Source organism: Eptesicus fuscus, chromosome 12 (assembly GCF_027574615.1).
Source record: "Eptesicus fuscus isolate TK198812 chromosome 12, DD_ASM_mEF_20220401, whole genome shotgun sequence".
Classification (NCBI taxonomy): Eukaryota; Metazoa; Chordata; class Mammalia; order Chiroptera; family Vespertilionidae; genus Eptesicus; species Eptesicus fuscus.
In genome coordinates, this window is record NC_072484.1 from 71,361,620 (window position 1) to 71,382,176 (window position 20,557).

General features: G+C 47.9%; 1 protein-coding gene and 1 pseudogene across 1 annotated transcript in view; both read left to right on the plus strand.

Moving 5' to 3' along the window:
- Window positions 1–16,108, plus strand: part of CHD6 (chromodomain helicase DNA binding protein 6) — a 181,036-nt gene extending 164,928 nt beyond the window's left edge. The window contains exons 32-37 of the mRNA XM_008158512.3: window positions 877–1,028; window positions 1,393–1,599; window positions 2,555–3,007; window positions 4,959–5,150; window positions 6,098–6,217; window positions 13,397–16,108. Of these exons, the coding sequence (XP_008156734.2) occupies window positions 877–1,028; window positions 1,393–1,599; window positions 2,555–3,007; window positions 4,959–5,150; window positions 6,098–6,217; window positions 13,397–14,293 (2,021 nt within the window). The 3' untranslated portion in view covers window positions 14,294–16,108. The remainder of the gene's footprint in view (window positions 1–876; window positions 1,029–1,392; window positions 1,600–2,554; window positions 3,008–4,958; window positions 5,151–6,097; window positions 6,218–13,396) is intronic.
- LOC114230067 (U6 spliceosomal RNA) lies at window positions 12,732–12,831 on the plus strand (annotated as a pseudogene).
- Window positions 16,109–20,557: the final 4,449 nt, after the last annotated feature.

The window sequence follows — 20,557 nt, forward strand, 5'->3', positions numbered from 1 at the left end:
CCTCTAATTCACTCCCTGTCCTTCCTGGTAAGTGGATCTTTAAAGATCCACTTAAGCTTGAAAGAATAAGTTGCATTTCCATTTCTTTGTATCAGTGAAGTAATTTAAATGTTCTAGGTTCCTATGCATCATTTTTTACACGAATCGTGTCTGTTTTACCTTTGTAGTAGGTTTTATGACTTTTCATTAACAGCCTCTTGCCCTAGCCCGTTTGGCTCAGTGGATAGAGTGTTTGCCCCACAGACTGAAGGGTCCCGGGTTTGATTCCTGTCAAGGACATGTATACCTCAGTTGCAGGCATGTCCCTGGCCCTGGTCGGGGCACATGTGGGAGGCAACCAATCGATATTTCTCTCTCTCTCTCTTTTCTCTCTCTCTCTCCCCCCCCCCCCCCCACCTCCCTTCCATTCTCTCTAAAAAATCAATGGAAAAAAATATCCTCAGGTGAGGATTAACAAAAAGAAAACAGAACATCAGCTTCTTGCTGTGTTGCGTTTCATAGACTGTTCCTTCAAATGCATCTAAGGGTTATAATGTTTGATTTCCTCTTATCCACTACCCCAAATGAAAGCCTCTTTGTGGTCATTCACTCATTTTACTCTTGGGTACGCAGGAAAACATTCTTTCTCGTCTATTTCCTTGTTGTTTTTGTTGGGGTGTAGATGCAACTCTTCTCATGACTTGTATGGGTAGCCCTAGAGCGGCATCTACCTTTACAGTTTAACCTGTGTGGTTTTTCTGGAGATAGAAGACCTGGTAATTAATATTCAATTTAAAATAACACAGAATAGGCTAATTTTAAAAAGAGATCAGATATCCTGATCTTTCAGATTACTCCTATCTCCCAAGTATCTAAATTTTTAACCTTTCTTGCCAGATTACCCAGGGAAATACTCTGAAGAGGAGAGCAAGAGCTCGACATCAGGCCTCACGGGCGACATCGGAGACGACCTGCAGGAAGCCCGGGCCCCCACCATCGCACAGCTGCTGCAGGAGAAAACCCTCTTCTCCTTCTCGGAGTGGCCAAAGGTCTCTCCCAGCGCTTTCCCTCTTCTCCCAGGCCATTCTCAGCTCTGAATTCTTTATATTTACCTTCCAGAGTATTTCTGAGTAACAGATTCAGAGAAATGTTTAATATCTGTAAAAGGTATTAGTATTGTAACATTTGAGCATTGAAGGTATATGCACTTGACTAATTAGACCATAAGACAAAAATGTTAAGTTGTCTTCATATTTACAGCAACTGTGGCTTTGAACTTTATGTTAAGGATTATAAAGTGAGCGCTCCTTTCTAATCAGGTCATTCTGGTTAGAAAACTTGATCTCAAGGGACTTTTCAAACTTGGGTAACTTGGTACTTATTCCTCAGAGATTTTGTCTTTTTTTTTTACAGGATCGAGTGATAATCAACCGCCTAGATAACATCTGCCACGTAGTGTTGAACGGGAAGTGGCCCTCCAGCCAGCAGTATGAGCCCTCGGGCACACTGCCCGCCCCTGTGTTAACCAGCACCGCCGGTTCGAGAAGCAGCCTCTCGGAGCCTGAAGCATCGGAGCACAGCTTCAGCAACGGTGCGGCATTGGTGGCCCAGATCCAGAAGGTGAGGCCGCAAGAATGGTGTTGACCATGAAACAGAGGGTGGGGGACACTTTGCACTTCTTGGCTGAGTCGTCCATTCAACCCATTTACTGAATGAATAGGGTTTTTTGTGGGGGGTTTTGGTGCAACCATTAGTGTTAATTGAAGAATTTGGATTTTTATCCTGTAGGCAGCGAAGAGCCATTACAAGTTTTAGAGCAGGGAAATGCGTGATGAAGGCAGAGTTTTGCAAGTCAGCTGGAGTGGTGTGCAGGCTCACAGGAGCTGAGGTCAGGAAAGAGGGGGTGCCTCAGCAGCTGGAGGCCACGTGAGGAGCTGCAGAAGAGATGAGGTTCTAGACTAGGTTAGTGGCAGAGTGAATACAAAGAAAGGCAAGGAAATTGGCAGGCATATGAGGAAGGGGGCATGAATGGATTAGTGTGTTCACCACATGGAGGACTGAGGAAGGGTGGCAGCTGATAGAAATTAGGAAAATCAAAGCAGGAATGAGTTTTATTTTATTTTTATAACTTCAAACTTAAAAGTCAAGATTAATTGTAGGTACACTAATGAGCACACTTACCCTCACTCTCGACTGCACATTGGAATCCACTGGGAACCTTGAAGAGCTGCTGGTTCTGATTTAATTGGTGTGTGTGTGGACTGAGTATTGGAATTTCTTTTAAACTTCCCAGTTGATCCTGATGTACAGCCGAAGTTGAGATTCCCTAAATTAAAATCTTGCAACTCCAAGTGTAGGTCATAGACAAACAGCGTTCGCAGCATATGGCAACCTGTTAGAAATGCAAACTCTTAGGCCCACTGAAATAGAATCTGCATTTTAACAAGCTGTCCAGGCGATTTGGTACTAAAGTTTGAGAAGGCTTGAGCTAGAAGATGATTAGAAATCATACTCTGCCCAAGGAAATCGGGCCTGAAGAAACAGCTGGCATTCAGCCCTGTGTGTGTGTTCACAGGACAGCTTCTTGGCTCCAGTTTTCGCAAAGGATGAACAAAAGCACAGACGTCCTTACGAGTTTGAGGTGGAGCGGGATGCAAAGGCTCGGAGCCTGGAACAGTTCTCTGCCACCCATGGGCACCCCCCCATCGTCCTCAATGGCTGGCACGGGGAGTCAGCAATAGACCTCTCCTGCACGTCTGAGGGTTCCCCAGGAGCCACGTCCCCTTTCCCAGTGAGTGCCAGCACCCCTAAGATGGGGGCTATCAGTTCACTCCAAGGAGCCCTTGGCATGGACTTGTCTGGGATTCTGCAAGCTGGCCTGATCCACCCAGTGACCGGGCAGATCGTCAACGGGAGCCTCAGAAGAGATGACGCTGCCGCGAGGAGGCGGAGAGGGAGGCGGAAACATGCTGAAGGAGGGATGGACCTCATCTTTTTGAAGGAGCAGACACTTCAGGCAGGAATCCTGGTGGGTATACGAGGCCTTAAATAGAAACATTGGCCTTTCTACACGGAGCAATAAACCCTTCTTCCTCAGACACAAAACTTTTTGGTTTGTGTCTCTTTTCTCCCTTTTTCAGTTGTCCTGCTTACTTTCATTATGTCTTCATAATAAGTTACCCTCAGTTTTTTCTAGAAATAGATGGTATTAATCCACCAAGGGCCCTTAATCTGCAGGCATCCTGGAGAAATGAGCCAGGAGGTCTTGCCTTTTCAAATAGAAACAACCCAAATCCTCGGGTGTCTCGGAAGAGCCACATGATGAGGGAGCAAAGTGAGACAGCAGGGTTGAGTCTGTGGCTGGTAGCTCCAGATGAGTGGCTTTCCAGGAGCTGGGGTTGGAAGAAGGATCAGGAGTAGGACTTCTGCAGGTTGATCATGACTCTACTGCTTGACTTTCTGGTCAGCATTAGGCACATCACCACCTCACTTTGCTCCTCCGTAAAGTGGGGGTCGCAGCATCTCCCACAGAGGGTCGCTGTGAGGATTCACTGAGATCACACTAAGACGTTCTAAACTCAAAGGAGATCATTGTAAACAACAGAAAAGGTTCAGCAGCCAAGAGAGAGACCCCCTTAGACTTTGTTTAATGTGTCAAAGACCACTGACTTCTCTTTATATTTTGGTTTTTCCCATTTATTGATTTTTGAGCTCCAAAACAGGGATCACATTTCATGTTTTCTTATTTTCTTTCTCTCTCTCTCTTCTTTCTCTCTTTCTTTCTTTCTTTCTTTCTTTCTTTCTTCTTTCTTTCTTTCTTGATTTGAGAGAGAGAGAGGAAGGGGGCTGGAGAGAAAAACATTGATTTGTTATTCCACTTATTTATGCATTCATTGGTTGATTATTGTATGTGCCCGACCTGGGATCAAACCTGTAACCTTGATGTATTAGGAGGATGCTCTAACCAACTGAGCTACTCAGCCAAGCATGTCTTCTTATTTTAAAAGGAATAATAATAGCTAGTATTTGTTGAGTACTTACTATGTGCCAGGCACTGTGTTCAGGGTTTTACATGATTGTCCTATGTGATCCTTACAACAACCCTGTGAAGGTGGTACTATTATTCCCATTTTATAGATGAGAAAACTGAAGCTTATAAGCATGAAATAATTAGCCTAAGGTTGTCCAGCTAGTAAGTGGCAGATCAGGGGACCAAGCCAAGGACTTCTTTCTCTATTCCTCAAGCAGCTTATTGCTAAGGTATATTGTTTGAGATGTGTCTTCCTCTTAGACTTTCTGTATGATTTGGGAAGCTGAAGTGGCAGGTTCTTTCCCTGCCCAACCCTGCAAGCTTTTGGGGTGGTTGCCTAATTTTTCAGAGGTGCAAAGCCATAGTTTCTCTGTAATGATGGTGAGAGTCCAATGGAATGACTGATGAAATTTTCCCCTTGACTTGAGAGTATTTTTAAAATTTATTAAGCAAACATTTATTTAGCATTGACATTGTACTTTATCAGCAGACCCAAGTATAGGCATTGGGAATACAGAGATGAGTAAAAGAGGTATTGGAACAATAAAGGGAGAAATAGGTAAGCAAATTGCAGTGAGGCGTGGAAAACCTGCGAAGAGTGCTGTGGGGAACAGGACAGGAGTGGCCGTTGTTGCCTGGGACTGCCCGTGGGGACTGCCAGTGACGGTGACAAGGGAGGTGACCCTGAACCTGAGCAGATAGGATGGGATTAACGTTTACCAAGTAGACAAGACAGAGAGAGGCGTATTCAGGTGGAGGGAACACCCCTCACGTGCAGTGGCATCTGTGTGGGTAAGTAGTGTGTATGGTTCTTACTCGAGCACCCAGCAGAGTAATGTTCAGGTGGAAATAGACAAAGATTCAAAGAATACCTTACACATTTTCCTTTTAGAAACTAGTTTTCATTCTGGCATGATTAACTACACATACTTATTTTCCCTTCATCCAGGAAGTCCATGAAGATTCAGGGCAGGCCTCTCTGAGCACCTCACACCCTGAAGGGCCAGTGCCCACCCCTTCGACCCCGGAACCGGCCCCAGCAGCTGGCAGCCAGGCTGAGAAGACCATTCCCAGCAAAAGTCTGCTTGACTGGCTGAGGCAGCAGGCTGACTACTCCTTAGACGTCCCTGGCTTTGGAGCAGTAAGTGCTTTTGGTACTGCCTGGGATTGCTGTTTTACTTCTGCCTACTTGGTGCTGTTTTGATAAGGAGTATGCTGAGGGAGACCAGGAAGTTTGGGAGAAATCTCTGTCAACTAAGGACATCATTTTAAAGTCAAGAAAAAAGTTATAACCCATGTCAGAACACTATGCCAAATAGACATGCAGAATATGAAGACAACTAGCCTAAGCTCAGCCCCTTCCCCCCTGGAATTACCACACAATATCTTAAGCTCACAGAGAAATCGTTAGGTTGCATAAACACTGCCACTTCATGAAAATGTTCCTGTGTGTTCCTTTCAAGTTAGTACATTATCATTTTATAGGAGTGTGTCTGTTCTTAGTTATATAGTTCTTGCTTTGGGACTTTTCCTCAAGTCTTCTTACTGCCTTAGCCCTAAATCTTTCAGATTAGAAATCTATAGGAGAGGGCTACTGAGCACAGATGTCTTTTCCTGGTTTTTCTTTCCTTGTTTGCTCATCTACCCATCACCATCTGTGTTTTGGGTACATCTAGCTAATAAGAAATGGAGGTAGAGAGCTCACAGGAAAAGAAAGGGAATGCATTCACAGATGCACACCCTCAAAGACAGGCAGAGCTGCTGGGTAGGTAGCAGTGGAGAGAATCTGAGAAAGTGCTGACAAGGAAAGGGCTCGGGATTAGGCAGCGCCCTGGGAAACTGTCTAGACAGCCCAGGTGTTCTAGTCTGGGGGGCCAGGAGGCCCCTCACAGCCTGTTTTCCAGCTTGCTGCTGCTTCAAGAAGAGAGCCTAGGCAAGGGCCAGGTGGCTTTTTCCTTCAACATGACCTGGCTGGGTCCTTTGCAGAGGGCCATTAATGAGAAAAGAGCAAAACCAATTGACATGCACCACCCTCCTCAGACTCTGTGACAGAATGTTTTGTAATGTTGATTTCCATTTGTCTCCTAGACTTTTTCAGACAAACCAAAGCAGAGGAGGCCACGCTGTAAGGAACCTGGGAAATTAGACGTCCACTCTCTGATTGGGGAAGAGAGGGTTTCTGCTGCCCCCAAGGAGCCAGGACTGAGGGTAAGGAAGAGGGGCCTGTCCCTGCAGAGCCTAGCCTTGCAGACTCGGAGAGTGAGCTCCGCAGGGAAGCGGGTTTCCCAGGCGGTCCCAGAGGACAAGGGGCAGCACAGGACATCTGTAGGTGCTGTGGTCATTTGTTTCAACCTTTACCTGCAAAACTTTTAGTTTACTTATGTATTTAACCCATTCCCAAAGCTTGGTATTTTCCCCCTATTGGTAGAGTTCAGGGAAAATATACCTTAACTCATCAGCAGTCTGTTTCCAGTGTTTAACAAACTTCATTATTGGACATTTTAATTTTCTAAGCTTAGCTTTTCTGGCTACCATTTAAGATATTTCCTCCTAGTCCGTCTTCACTGACAATGAGAAACAGCTGACTCCAAGCTCGGCCCTTTTCCTATTACAGAATCATGAGCCTGGAAGAGACTTCAAAGACATCTGCAAAATACTTCTAGTATAACAAATATGAGTTAATTATCGTTTACAGATGAGTACAAATTTGGAATAGAAAATTCATAACCTCTAGAGGGCAGCAATATCATTTCAACTTGAAAAGGCGTTGAGCTTGGGAAAATTATTCCTAAATATGTTATTAACCCCCTAAAAGTGCATTCTGCCCAAATGGGAAGCCTCTGAAGATCCTCACGGGGGCCTGCTCTTCCTGGGAGTCAACACGCTCGCAGCCTTCCCGAGTGCCTCTCTCAGTGCTCGGCCAGCGCGGCCGTCCTGGGATCCAAATTCCCTTCGTGAGATTGCTGGAGGTGATTTATTGTTTTAGCTCCGAAAGACCACCCACCCTAGTCATTTCCTCCTCTGTGCAGAAAGAGCTGTTACTTAATGTTCTCCAAGCTTGTTACTGATTTGTCACCTGCATGATTCCTCTTCTCTCCAGCAACTCGGCAAACATAACTGCTCTCTCATCTCATCTCCGTCCCTGTGGCCTGCTTCTTAGAAAGTTTGTCATGTTGAAAAGAGGCCCTTTTTCCAACTCTCTTGTTCTCTCCTCAGAAAATGTCCCTCCCGCCCTCTTAGACCGGCTTGTGCTGGGCGAGCTGATTCAGCTTCGGTTCTTATCCCATCTGTCTCTCTCCAGCCTTCACGCTGCCTCGTACTTTCTGCACTCAGCAGTGTTGTCCCGTAGAGACCTCCAGTTCTTGCTTTGTTGTAACTCAGAGCTCTTGGTTTAGAGATTCGTCAGAAAAACCATGTGGTTTCCCCTTGGCCCTCTCATGTCTTTCTACATGTCTGACAATTTCCCTCATGTTCTCTGGAAATTAATGTTCATCACTCCCTACAGACACTGACCCCTTGCCAGAAAACCCATTTCTAAGCTGTTCTTGCAAGTCAGCCTCTTACCAGAGATGCACTTTCCCTGCTTTGTTAAATAAACACAGTCTCTGCCTCGGAGGCCCTTTCCTGCAGCTCAGCAAGAACAGGAAGCACTTGTCCACATGGTCCTCAGGGTTGCATGGCCTTCCCACGGGCAGAGCCGGCCCGGCTCTGACATCGACACTCTGCTAGGCTCCAGGAGGGCCCATTTCTCAACCATGTCTCCCGCGGTTCCTCCTGGGGCAGGAGCCCTCTGGTGCACTGCACTCTTCTCTCCCAGGGAGACCCTACCCTTCTAGAGACAGGCTCCCATCCCACAGGGGCTTCTCGCTGCTCTGTGGGCTGTGGCTCACTGGTGCGTGGTAAGGCGGGGGATTCGGCGTCAGAAGGCCCAGTACACAGTGGTCGCTCATTAAATGTATGTGTGTACACGTACATACTTCATATATTTCATATGTGTAAGTTACATTTGTTTCACATTATATGCACACATGTGTGTATAGTTTTGCTGTTTGTTTCTCACTGGGTCATTTGACATGACACGTCACCCCTAAATACTTCAGCATGCATCTCCTAACAACATTTTCCTATGTAACTATTTCCATTATTGCGCATGTGAATATTAATATCTAGTTCATATTTAGATTTTTTCAGTTCCAAAAATTTTTTTTTAATATATTTTATTGATTTTTACAGAGAGGAAGAGAGAAGGATAGAGAGTTAGAAACATCAATGAGAGAGAATCATCGATCAGCTGCCTCCTGCACACCCCCCACTGGGGATGTGCCCGCAACCAAGGTACATGCCCTTGACCGGAATCGAACCTGGGACCCTTGAGTCCACAGGCTGACGCTCCATCCACTGAGCCAAACCGGTTTGGGCCAAAAATGTTTTTTAGAGCTAGTTTTTGTTTTGTTTTATTTTATTTTGTTTTGTTTGTAGGATTTTTTAAATTGGGATCCACATGCTGCATCTAGTTGTTAGGTCTCTTGCCACTCACTGGATATTTGTGGGCTGAACCTGCTCACCTTCCTGGGAGGAGCAGGGAGGTTTTCGTTACCACCTCCTCTGCCCAGGAGTTGAGTTTTAGAGTTGGAATCTGCAGGCTTTGGAATAAGTGCTACCAGGTGCTGATGAAGACAGACGTGCTTCTCGGGTGGGAGGCCCCTGTAATCATCTGCAAAGGCAGCCCTGCCCCGGTGCTGCTTCATGGCTGCCTCTCCTTTCCTCGCTCTCCTTGCCCTCTCCCCAAGCCTCCCTGGAAGGGAAGCAGGTTTGCTCCCAGGGTGTAATTACCAGGAGGGAGCGCTGCCAAAGCCCCACTTGCCGCTGTGTGTGGTCGCCGAGCTGCTGGGAGGGGCATCTGACGAGGGTGGGCAGCAGCTGGGTGGCTGAAGCGACTCTCCCTCCCACAGGAAGTGGTAAGAGCCGACTTCCTCTGCCAGCGCGCCTCTGGCTTTGCTGTAGGTGAGAATTGTTCTCGTCACGCCTGGGGCCTTTGCAGCTGCTCTCAGTCTGAAGGAGAGAGTGGCCAGCCTGTGCCTTCTTGGCCTGTTCCCAGTTCTGAAAGGGCCCAGCGTTCTCTTGGCATCAGTGGTTCATAACAAGGGTAGGGAAGGGATATTTTCAGACATCTTGGTGCCTGAGGAGTGCGCCGTGAACTTAGTGGGCAGGGCCAGAGAGCCCACTGGTCCCACAGGATGCAGGCTGTCCTAAGTGCACTGTCTGGTCCTAAGTGCCTCGATGAGCTCAAAATCAAGTATGTGGTTTATAGCAGATTGTTTGAAAATAAGATGGAGGGCGTTATTCACCGAGCTCTGGGTTTGCTTGCTTCCCACAGAAAGATTTACCCCAGGAGAGTCATAGGGAGAGCGAGGAGGGGAACATTTGTGGGTATAAAGGAAAGCGACCCACCGGCACTTTTCTCTGGCTCTTGCTGTGGGTGGGCTGCAGGAAAGAGGGCTTGGAAAAGCCTTGTGGTTGAGCTGTGGTTACCCTGCCAGGGCCCTGGGCTGGGGTGCTGTGCCCAGCAGGGGCCTGAGACTGCGGTGGAGTCCAGAATGAGGCAGTTTTCCTTAATGGGCTCAAGACACACTCGAGAGAAATGGCACTTGTAGCCTGGCCCCAGTCCATCAAGTCCTACTACCTCAGTTGAGGAATTGTTCCACCAGCATCCCCAGACACAGAGTGAGACAGTGTGGTATGGTTCGGGGCCACCGGACCAACTGCCCAGCGGCACATCCCTGCCCCTCTCACTTCGTAAGGAAGAAGGGGACCACGCACGACAGTATCAGAGGTTTCTGCTCTTCCAAACCAAAGCTTTTGAGAGATGACCGTCACAATGCTCTTTGCCTGGCTTATGGTGACCGGGTTTTTCTTTCATATTCGTTGGGAAACAGATGTGGGACTTCAAAATTAACATTATTTGAGGGGAGTTGGAAACATTCAAGTGCACATTTTTTCACGTGTCTGAATTCGTAAACGCCCTGTAAAATGGCTCAGATAACAGTACTAACTCCATGGGGTCGGTGTGGTGATTAATTGCAATAGTGCAGATGGAGCCCTAAGCACGGTACCTGACGTGGGTAAGTGCTCACTTAATCTACCGTCAGCACTCCTGCTGCTGCTCCTCTTACCCACGCCCCCTGCACGAGCACCCTGGCAGCCAGTCTCCCTTGCATCTCGGCTGCTTCTCATACACGTGTGTACTCACGCCTCGTGGAGAACCTGACTCAGTGTCGCTAGCACACCCTGTCTCTACAACAGCCCCTTAAGCAAAGGTCTGTGGGGTTTTCTAAGGATTTGACTTGACTGTTAAGGAAGAGGAGAGGCAGTGAACCAAATTGGAACGCCAGAGCAACTCGATTAAAGTTCAAAGTAGGTGTCCTTGGGAAGTTTGTAAAGAGATTTCTTAACTGCTCTGATCACCAGTCTCAGCCCTTTAATGTCCTTAGCTGCTCTGACTTCTTTCTCCACACTCACCAGGCCTAACAACGTTTTTCTGGTCCATCCGCTATCTCTTGGTGAAACCTGTCCCTCCTTTCTTGCTCCGAGTGCTCCACTGAGGAGAGCAACTGGGTCTCTGCCTCTGAGCCTCAGTGGGCTTGCAGGAAAGGAAGGCGTTTACACAGACGCCTGAGAATCCTGAAAAGGCAGCACAGCCGTCATAGAAAGCATGGCTTCTCCAGCATCCAGAGGCCCAGCCGAGAAGCCTCACTGTTGAGCCCTCCCGCCTCCCACCCAGTTCAGGAGCTTCTTAACCCTATCACATGTCCACACTCCAGCCCTAACTGTGACCTGCGTCCCAGGGCGAATCCAGGGTCACAGATCTCACAAGGCCACTCTGAACATTTTTTAGCCTTACCATTGTTGTGATCAAAGAGAAGGTTGTAGCCGGCTGATATGGCTCAGTGGTTGAGCATTGACCTATGAACCAGGAAGTCATGGTTCCATTCCCAGTCAGAGTACATGCCCGGGTTGTGGGCTCGATCCCCAGTAGGGGATGTGCATGAGGCAGCTGATCAATGATTCTCTCTTATCATTGATGTTTCTCTCTCTCCTTCTCCCTCTCTTAAATTAGTACTTTTTTTTTTTAAGAGAGAAGGTTGTAAAAGAACACCCGCTTTGTGACAAGAACCACAAGGAGGAGACACCAGAATAGTTAGAGTTGCTTCCTCTCACTGTGGCTCAGAAAGGGATGATGGATGACTCCCTAGGAACCCACAGGGGAAGGCCTGTTCCTTATGCTCCTGAGCAAAGAAGACTGAGGCTGCTTAACAACAGAAGTACAAGTGGCCTTTAATACTGTGGACATGCATCACCTTGATAAGCCTAGTGACAGCTGTGAAGAGTACGGGGCGTAGGTATCAACCAGAGGGGTGTAGGCATTTCAGACGAGTCCTGGAAGAACTGTCGCCCTTTCCATGAGGAAAACATTTCTCCCTGCACATGGGGGTTATTCTGGCCATTTTTGAAACACATTCAGAGTCAGTTACATTGTAATGGCAGTGGTTGGTTTAATTCTCTGTAGCTGCTGCGCTGGGGGAGCAGGTTCTCAGCAGGTTCTCACTGCATCGTTTCCCCCCAGAGCTCCTGAGCCACAGTCACAGGAAGGAGCGCATGTGGCTGCAGCAAAACCACTCTAGGCGGGTGCTTTCTCCCCCACATCTGCCTGCCACTCATTGATACATTAGACAGTAGGTCCTCCTCTGTGATTCTCTGTAGCTCAGTCATCCAGATGTGTGGTGCTAGTGACCTGTGTGCAGGCATAGCTGTAAGTCCCAGGCACAGTCACAGTACAGTCCACGTGGAGCAGAGTGCTGAGTTCTGGAGCTCTCCACTAAGTAAGAACACTGGAGAGTGCCTCTGAACAGAGGAAAGAAGATCGTCTCCTTGAAGGGAAACCAGAATACTGCTGCTTTCTGATGCATTTCCCCAGTGATCGTCAGGAATGCTTTCATTTCCGGGCAAATACATAGGTGTGTGAGAGTCATTGCCCTCCAGGAGCTCACAATTCAGAGGGGATTGGGCACACACAGCTAAGTGTCCCTTTAGCGAGACTTCTTCCTGTGGGCTGGGTAATGTATTAAACACCTCACTTTCAGTTACCTACTCTGCTCTGTGGCTGATTGAAAAGTCTTCCTGTGCCGGGCCTGTGTGGCTCAGTGGTTGAGAATCAACCTATGAACCAGGAGGTTATGGTTCAATTTCCAGTCAGGGCACATGCCTGGGTTGCAGGCTTGAGCCCCAGTAGGGGGCATGCAAGAGGCAGCTGATCGATGATTCTCTTTCATCACTAATGTTTCTTTTCTTTTTTTAGTATATTTTATTGATTATTTACAGAGAGGAAGGAAGTGGTATAGAGAGTTAGAATAATTGATGAGAGAGAAACATCCGATCAGCTGCCTCCTGCACTTTCCCCACTGGGTATGTGCCTGCAACCAAGGTACATGCCCCTGACCGGAATCGAACCTGGGACCTTTTAGTCCGCAGGCCGACGCTCTATCCACTGAGCCAAACCGGTCAGGGCTACTGATGTTTCTATCTCTCTCTCCCTCTCCCTTCCTCTCTGAAATCTAAAAAGTTATTTTAAAAAAATTTTTTTTAAAGAAAAAACCTTCCTGAGTCATGAGGAAGACGAATGTTGGGATCTGGTCAAGGAGTCGCAACCACAAGAGTCTTGACTGCACACGTTGGTAGCACATATACTACACTTGGGACGATTCCGAGAAGATTAGCATGGCCCCTATACAAGAATGACACGCAGTCCAGTGCACCAAAAGGTGGCAGGTTCGATTCCCAGTTTGTACACATGTCCGGGTTGCAGGCTCCATCCCCGGAATGGGGTGTGCAGGAGGCAGCTAATCCATGTTTCTCTCTCATATCGGTGTTTTTCTCTCTTTCCCTCTCCCTTTATCTCTCTCAGGAACCAATAAAAACCTACTTTAAAAAAAAAAAAAAAAAAGACATGCAAATTCCTGCAGTATTCCATATGGTTTTTACATTGTACAACCAAAACTAATAGGTTATGCCAGTTATACTTCAATAAAATTTTTTAAAGAGTCTTGACTAAGACCTGGGCGTCTACTGCTGGTCTCTAGCTCCCAGCACTGTCAGCTTCTCCACAGGGTGGACACTGCTTTTGCACAATGAGCATGTTGATGGCACTGCTTGGTGGTGACAGGCTGTCTGTCGGCCTCGGAGGGAGAAAGCCTTCAGGTGCAGTGAGGCAGGAGAGCTGCCTGCTTCCGGCAGGAGGCAGTGCCATCAGGGACCCTTCGCAAGCTGGGACAGGTGATCACACGTCATCCAGTAACCTTCAGCATCTTGTGTTTCTTTGTCCCTTTTCAGGGGTTTCTCCCAGAAAACAAGTTTAATCACACCCTGACCGAGCCTGTTCTTCGCGATGCAGGCCCCCGCAGGAGGGGGAGACGGCCTCGGAGTGAGCTTCTGAAAACTCCCGCCATTGCGGCGGACTCACCCTCTGGAATGGGGCCACTGTTCATGAATGGACTGATTGCTGGGATGGACCTGGTAGGACTTCAGAACATGAGAAATATGCCGGGCATCCCTCTCACAGGGCTGGTGGGGTTCCCGGCCGGCTTCGCCACGATGCCCACAGGTGAAGAGGTCAAGAGCACCCTGAGCATGCTGCCTATGATGCTGCCGGGAATGGCCGCCGTGCCCCAGATGTTCGGTGTTGGGGGCCTCCTCAATGCCCCCATGGCAACTACCTGCACTTCGACTGCTCCAGCGCCTCTGTCAAGCACAACGAAAAGTGGCACATCAGTGACTGAACAGACTGCAGAAGACAAGCCTAGTAGCCGTGACGGAAAAACGGACACGTCTGCGGAAGACAAGCCCGGTCCTGGTCCATATTCCGATCAGTCTGAACCTGCAATAACTGCGAGTAGTCCTGTGGCTTTTAACCCGTTTCTCATCCCAGGAGTATCTCCTGGACTCATCTACCCACCCATGTTTCTCTCCCCTGGCATGGGCATGGCTCTGCCAGCCATGCAGCAGGCCAGACACTCTGAGATAGCAGGGCTGGAGAGCCAAAAGAGGAAGAAGAAGAAAACAAAAGGGGACAACCCGAACCCCAACCCAGAGCCTGCTCCCGGGTCGGACAGGGAGCCGGGCAATGACCAGAACTGCCCCGAATCCAGGGCACCTGTGCCCTCAGATAGAGAACATGCAGCACAGGCCGGGGACGGGGGCCTCAAAGACTCCAACAGTGACACCAATTAGAACTTTTTCATTTAAGAAATGATGTGACTTGTAAGTTTCTTATCCCATAAAGGTTTGTTACTTCCCTCCCTTCACCTTCATAAGAACCTGTGTTTCCATAAGTAATATTTACCTACCTAATTTCCTGTCTGAGAACTATGGTAACAGATGTCAATAGCTGCAGGGTCTTGCCACTTCATTAGATAAGTGTCGTCGACCTAGTCTAGGAGGCACAGAATTCTCCCTCTGTTATCCAGTTGTTCATTCCAGCAATCGGAGTTAATACAGTACTTGGTGACACGCCCTACCCCCTTCTCTTCCAAGTTTCCCACGTATTTGAGGAGGAAAAATGGCATAAGAAGGCTGTCTAGGGACTTAACTGTTACAGGGCCGAAGGACAGACAGAGCAGCTCTTTTTTCGTGAGCTGTGTTGGATGGGAAAGAATGTAATGGGGAACCAAAAAGCACAGGAAAAGGAAGTGCTGGTGCACATTTTTTAGTTAAGATATTTCCCTATTTTATCATGATTACTAAATGAGTAGTATAGACAGAAATATATAACTAATGATTGAAAATGCATATATTCATTTCTTTATAAAACAAAATCCTTATTGGTAATAAATTAACTTCCCCCTTTATGGTTTTTCAGCACCTGCAGCAAGAAGAAGTACTGACTAGGCATTATTTTATATACGTATGCTCTCTCCCAAGTTAAAGGGTGAGTCTCAGTATGAGGACACTTTACACACCTTGAGTTATTGCTGGCGACGGGGGTGGGTGAGGGGCTCGCCCTCCATGGAGCTGCACGCTGCTCACAAGCACATGACTAGCACTCCACTCCCCTCATTCTCCATTCTCCAAAATTGCGCTAGCCACCACCGGGCCTGATGGGTTTTTATTTTGTGCTTTCGTCCACCAAGAATCAGGCTCTTTCTGGAGCTTGCGAGAAAACAGTCACTCAACACTTTTACACTTGCCTAGGTCCTTTTGTCAAAGTCATCTGAGGTTGTCAAAACGTGTGTACCACCTTTTATAAAACGACTGTGAAAAGTTTTATTCTCCATTTTTTCTCTATTTGGTTTTATATTTTACAGTTGGACCCAGATTCCAAATCATCAAGTTAGTCGAGACTATTGCAAATTAGCATTATTTTTCCTTCTTCCTGCCCGAGCAGCACTTCAGCCGTTTCCTTTGGCCTTCCCACTCGTGTTCCAAACCTTCCGATGACCTTACCCTTTCCTGACAGTCCACACTCTGAGACTTGAAATAAGCTCATGGCTCAGTACTCCGGGGCACAGGGCAGTGCAGGACCATTGGAAATGTTGGAAGTGTTACTAGTACCAGTTTCACTTTTTGTTGTCACAATTTACTGTATTTTTTACTTTTTCTGTTACCGTTTTGCTAATTTATCAGAAGGTCCAAAAGTTTGACATAACTATTTCAGTTTGCATTATTTATTTATGATGCTTTTGTCATTGTCTTTTATACATTTGGGATTATAAATTATGTAAATGTTAAAATGAGCATCTCAAAGAAGTCTGTTAAATCGTGACCGAAAAGAATCAAATGTATTTTCAAAAAGTGGAGTCCCAGTTTTGTGAATCAAAGCTATAAATCAGAAAATCTATAACTGATCGTATAAGAAGAAAGAACCCAGTAATTGAACAGATCCTATTTAATGACATCTTTGTAGCATAGATGGTCTGTAATGCTGACAACAGATTTCTTAGAAATGCTGCTCTCTCTATTTAACTAACATTTTGTTCAGTTTTGCCTCCAGTGGAAGCAGAAAGGGTTTTTTCAGCTGTTAAATCCTGAAAATCAATATAATTTATTTATGTAAAAAAAAAAATCACTCAATCAATATATTTTTGAACCTTTTAAGTACTAATTTTCTTTTTATCAAGTAGAAAAAAAATGTATTTGCCCTAAATCCTTAAAATACAAATGCTATAAAAATTCATGTATCTTGAAAGCCTTACTGCAAATGAGTATTATAGACATCCAGCCGAGCCTGGGCTCGTCGTCGTCGTCGTCGTCGTCCTTGTTTTGTACGGAAAAGCTGCTTCCCCAGGTTCCACTTAGAACCTCCAGTAGGTCACAGGGTTCAGTATGGATTTGCTTTTGAAACCCACCAGCATGCGAAACCCCTTGTTACCGCTTCCCGAGCCTGTATGTTAGCTCTCCTGGCGTTTAGGCTGATATTTGACTGCTATTGTGTCCCTGTTTGCAAAATGAAAATGACACTTTGTGGATTATTTTCTCTGTAAGGCATAAGTGCTTCTTCTTATTTTGACGTTATCAAAAGCAAAAGCCAAATTTAAACTTTCTTCAGCCAACTTGAGCCTTTTCATCCAATTCCATGTCGCTCACAGCCATAAATTCCCTTGATCGTTCCTCACCCTATGTCTTACATAATAAATTGTCTGTGGTCTTGATGCTGGATTTAAAAAAAAAAAAAAGTTGAAAAGTCAAATTTGTACGTAAGGACTTCAGTGGAACTTGGGTGTCTCTTGCTGCCTGGGTGCTTTCTGAAGGAATCATCTGCACACGGGAATTCAGTCTTTCCTGGGTGCACCCTGTTGCGAGCTTGTTAAATATTCATTCAGGAGGGTTGACTTGACCTGCCAGTCGACCTGCCAGAGCACCTGGTTAAAAGACGCCATGGCAGGGGGTGCAGCACAGCTTCTGGGACTTGGGGCCTGAATGCCTCAGTGGCGCACTTTGCTGAGCACCATTCCCGAAGTCCCGCCTCAGACCGCACAGCTGGGACTTAAGGATGCAACTAGACCTATGGGTTGGAGCAGGTCCATAAAACTCAGGGATGCCACTTTGTGGATTATTTTCTCTGTAAGGCATAGACATTCCCTTGATCGTTCGGTAGCTGAAGTTCTTAGGCTTATTGAGAATTTCAGAGTCCTTCGTTTTGGGAAGCATCACTTCTTGGGCCCCAGAAAGTCTGTCAGGAATTGTCCACAAGGCTGGCAGGGAGTGCTGACGTCTCGGTGAGACAGAAAAGAGATGACCTCCCTCTCCCTTGCTGGGTCCCCACTGAGTACCAATAGGTGGTGGATGACTAGCCTGGAGGATGGTGGGACATCCTATATAATAAAAGGGTAATATGAAAATTGACCAAACTGTGGAACTACTGGTCACTATGACACGCACTGACCACCAGGGGGCAGACGCTCAACACAGGAGCTGCCCCCTGGTGGTTAGTGCGCTCCCACTGGGAGAGCACCGCTCAGCCAGAAGCCCAGAAGCCAGGCTCACGGCTGGCGAGCGCAGCAGCGTGGCGGGAGCCTCTGAGGCAGCGCTAAGGATGTCCGACTGACAGCTTAGGCTCGCTCCCATGTGGAGCGGGCCTAAGCCATCAGTCAGACATCCCCCGAGGGCTCCTGGACTGCGAGAGGGCATAGGCTGGGCTGAGGGCCCCGCTCCCCTGCCCCCCAAGTGCACGAATCTTGTGCATCGGGCCTCTAGTTGTTTTATAAGGCTTTACAGTTACACCATTTTTAAACTAAGGATTTTAGACCTTTAGTTGGTTGAGACTTGGAGAGCTCTGGGTAGAGGAATAATTATTTTTTTAATCCTCACCCAGAGATATGTTTATTGATTATCAGTTGCCTCCCATACACACCCCAACCAGGGATCAAACCCGCAACCTTTTGGTGTACGGGACAAAGCTCCAACTGAGCCACCTGGCCAGGGTGAGGGATGATTTATGCAGAATAAGTAGGAAAGGGTCTTGGTTTCATTTGTGACCTCAAAACCTGCCCCAGTAGATGCCTCCTTGGCCAAGGGAAGAGGAGTACAGGTAGCCCGGGACAGTCCATTGGGCCAGTGTTTTGTGTGTGTTTGCCATAAGTGACCTCCTTTGTCTCATACTATCTTGGTTGCTGGGTAGACACTGGCACCGATCTGTTAGCCTAATGAGAGCCAACAGAAGACTGCAAAGCTATCTCATCAGTGACGGAGAACAGAGCTGGGGCTAGACCCTCAGTCCCAAGGCCAAGACTGGAACACTAGCCTTTATGATAGTCTGGGACCCCTCAGCCTCAGAAACCAGATCCAACCGAAGTGCACTCAGAAAAGCTGAGGCTGGGAAAAGCGGAACAGTCAGATCACACCCTCTGGAAAACTTTATGCTTGGTTCATTTACACCAAAGTTCTTAAAATGGTTTCTTGCAAGAATTACTGTTCATTTGTCTGGTCTGCAAGTCACACAAGGATCTTTCTCAGGTCAGCAGTGGAGGACTCACCCAGCCCAGAGGCTGACACCTGGCTTCTCAGGACCCAGTCTCAGGTGCAGAAGCACGAGGGCAGATCCTCAGGACACAGCTTGTGCAGCCCACGGGCCTCATTTTCCAAACTGGGCCCCGGATCTGTGGGCTAAGATAGGAAAGGAGGGAAGGGGAGAAATTAGGTCCTGGCTCCTACAAGGAGGGTGTTCGTGAGTTCAGTTTGGGAATGAAGACCTGAGCATGATGGTGACTCCCCCTTGTCTGCGCTGTGGCTCAGCCCTAGTCCAGGCCTGGAGGACAGAGCGAGGGGAGAATGAGGAGGAGAGGAGAGGGCAGTGGTAACCTGGGAAGAAACATGGCTTCCCCGAGGGAGGCAGGAGCAACGTCCCCACCTTCCACAAGCCTCGGTTTCCACATCTGATAGAACAGGGGTCATTATAACTTGGACCTATAGGGTTGTTGTGGGGTTGATTGAAATGATCAATGCCAGGTCTTAAAATTGTGCTTGATACATTTGGTTTGTATATCTTTGCTCCTTTGGAGTAGCTGGCGGGGGGAAGGATTACCAGTCCCCTGGAAAGATAAGGTAATCAAATCAATGTTCTAGCAAGAAAGTTATGAAGGAAGATCTTGCTCTAGCCTCAAGGCAAGCACAGAGTGGGTATGGGATTGGACTCAAAGCACTGCAAGACTCGGGCTTTCTGGCTGGCTCTGTCCCCACAGCCCTGCACACAGCCAAGGAGGGGCCTTTGCCCGTGAGCCCTGAGCTAAGGGATGGGAACAGGGAGGCCCCAGGTCTGTGAAGCCCCCTCAGTGTAGAGTTGCCAGATTTGGGGGGGGGGGAGAAGGGCCACGGAATGACACCTAGTTATATTTGAATTTTACATAAACTATTTTTTTTTTTTGGTATAAGTATATCCATGCAATGTTTGGTACATAATTTTACTCAAAATATTTTATCTGGGATTTAAATTCTCACATGCAGACATTTCCTTTGGTAACCTTACTCAATGGAGTAACACATTTACTAGGCACTGCCTCTAGTGGGGCTTGTTCTCAGTGCTCCATGGCCATGTTCTTCATCTCCACAGTTACTCTATGAGGTTATCCCCATTTTACAGATGAGAGAACTGAGGCCCACAGAGGCTAAATAACTTCCCCAGTCACCCAGCTGGTAAATGGCGGGGCTGGGATTTGGGGACTCGGGGAAAACAGGTTTCAGAGCCATAAACTGACCAGTAGGGGAGTCAGGATGGGCAGCTAGCCTGAGGCCTGGGGCTGGCTGTCCCTCTAAGGTGCAGCTTCATAAAATAGCGGTCATGGAGTGATGAGCAAGGGGAGAGGGGCTGTTCGGGCCACGCTGCCCCTGTATACAGCTGCCAGCCCCGCAGCAGAGGAGCAGGGACCCATGGAGAAGGTATTTCCTTCCCATCCTGCTGGCGAGCCCAGGGATGTTCTGTGTCTGGTCTCACCCACCCAGGTCCAAGGGGCCATGGGAGAGGCAGGTCCAGAAGGTGGAAAAGAAGGTTTAGGGGGTGGGGGTAACTGCTCAGCTAGAAGGGCCTGGGGGAAGGGGCAGGGGAGAAATCCCCTGGGTTAAGAGAGAGGCAAATTGCAAATGATGTGGAATGAGCCTCCCTGACCATGGGTCCTCTCTGAAGGCAGAGCCTAACCTCCAGCAGGTGTGAGTCATGACCCGGAAGCAGGACCAGGAATCCCAACTGGGAGAGCTCTGATTCAGCCTTTTGGTATGACAACGGCTCAGCTGTCGCCCTAGGGTGTTCATGGATCGCCCACCTGCAGTGCTGGGCGCTGCAGGAGCTGCCGGGAGGAGGCAGCACCAGGCCCTGGCCGAGGCCTTCCTCCACCCGGCGTGGCTCAGCCACAGGCAGCTCTAACGGTGCCCAGCACTGCCTCCTGGGTGCCCTCTCTGCTGCTCACTGCCAGCCCTGGCCAGGCATGCGCTCATCCCAGAACGCGTTTTCAGGTGAGGACCACACTCAGGTAGGCTGTCGCCTGCCTTCAGTGGCACAGTTCGGGA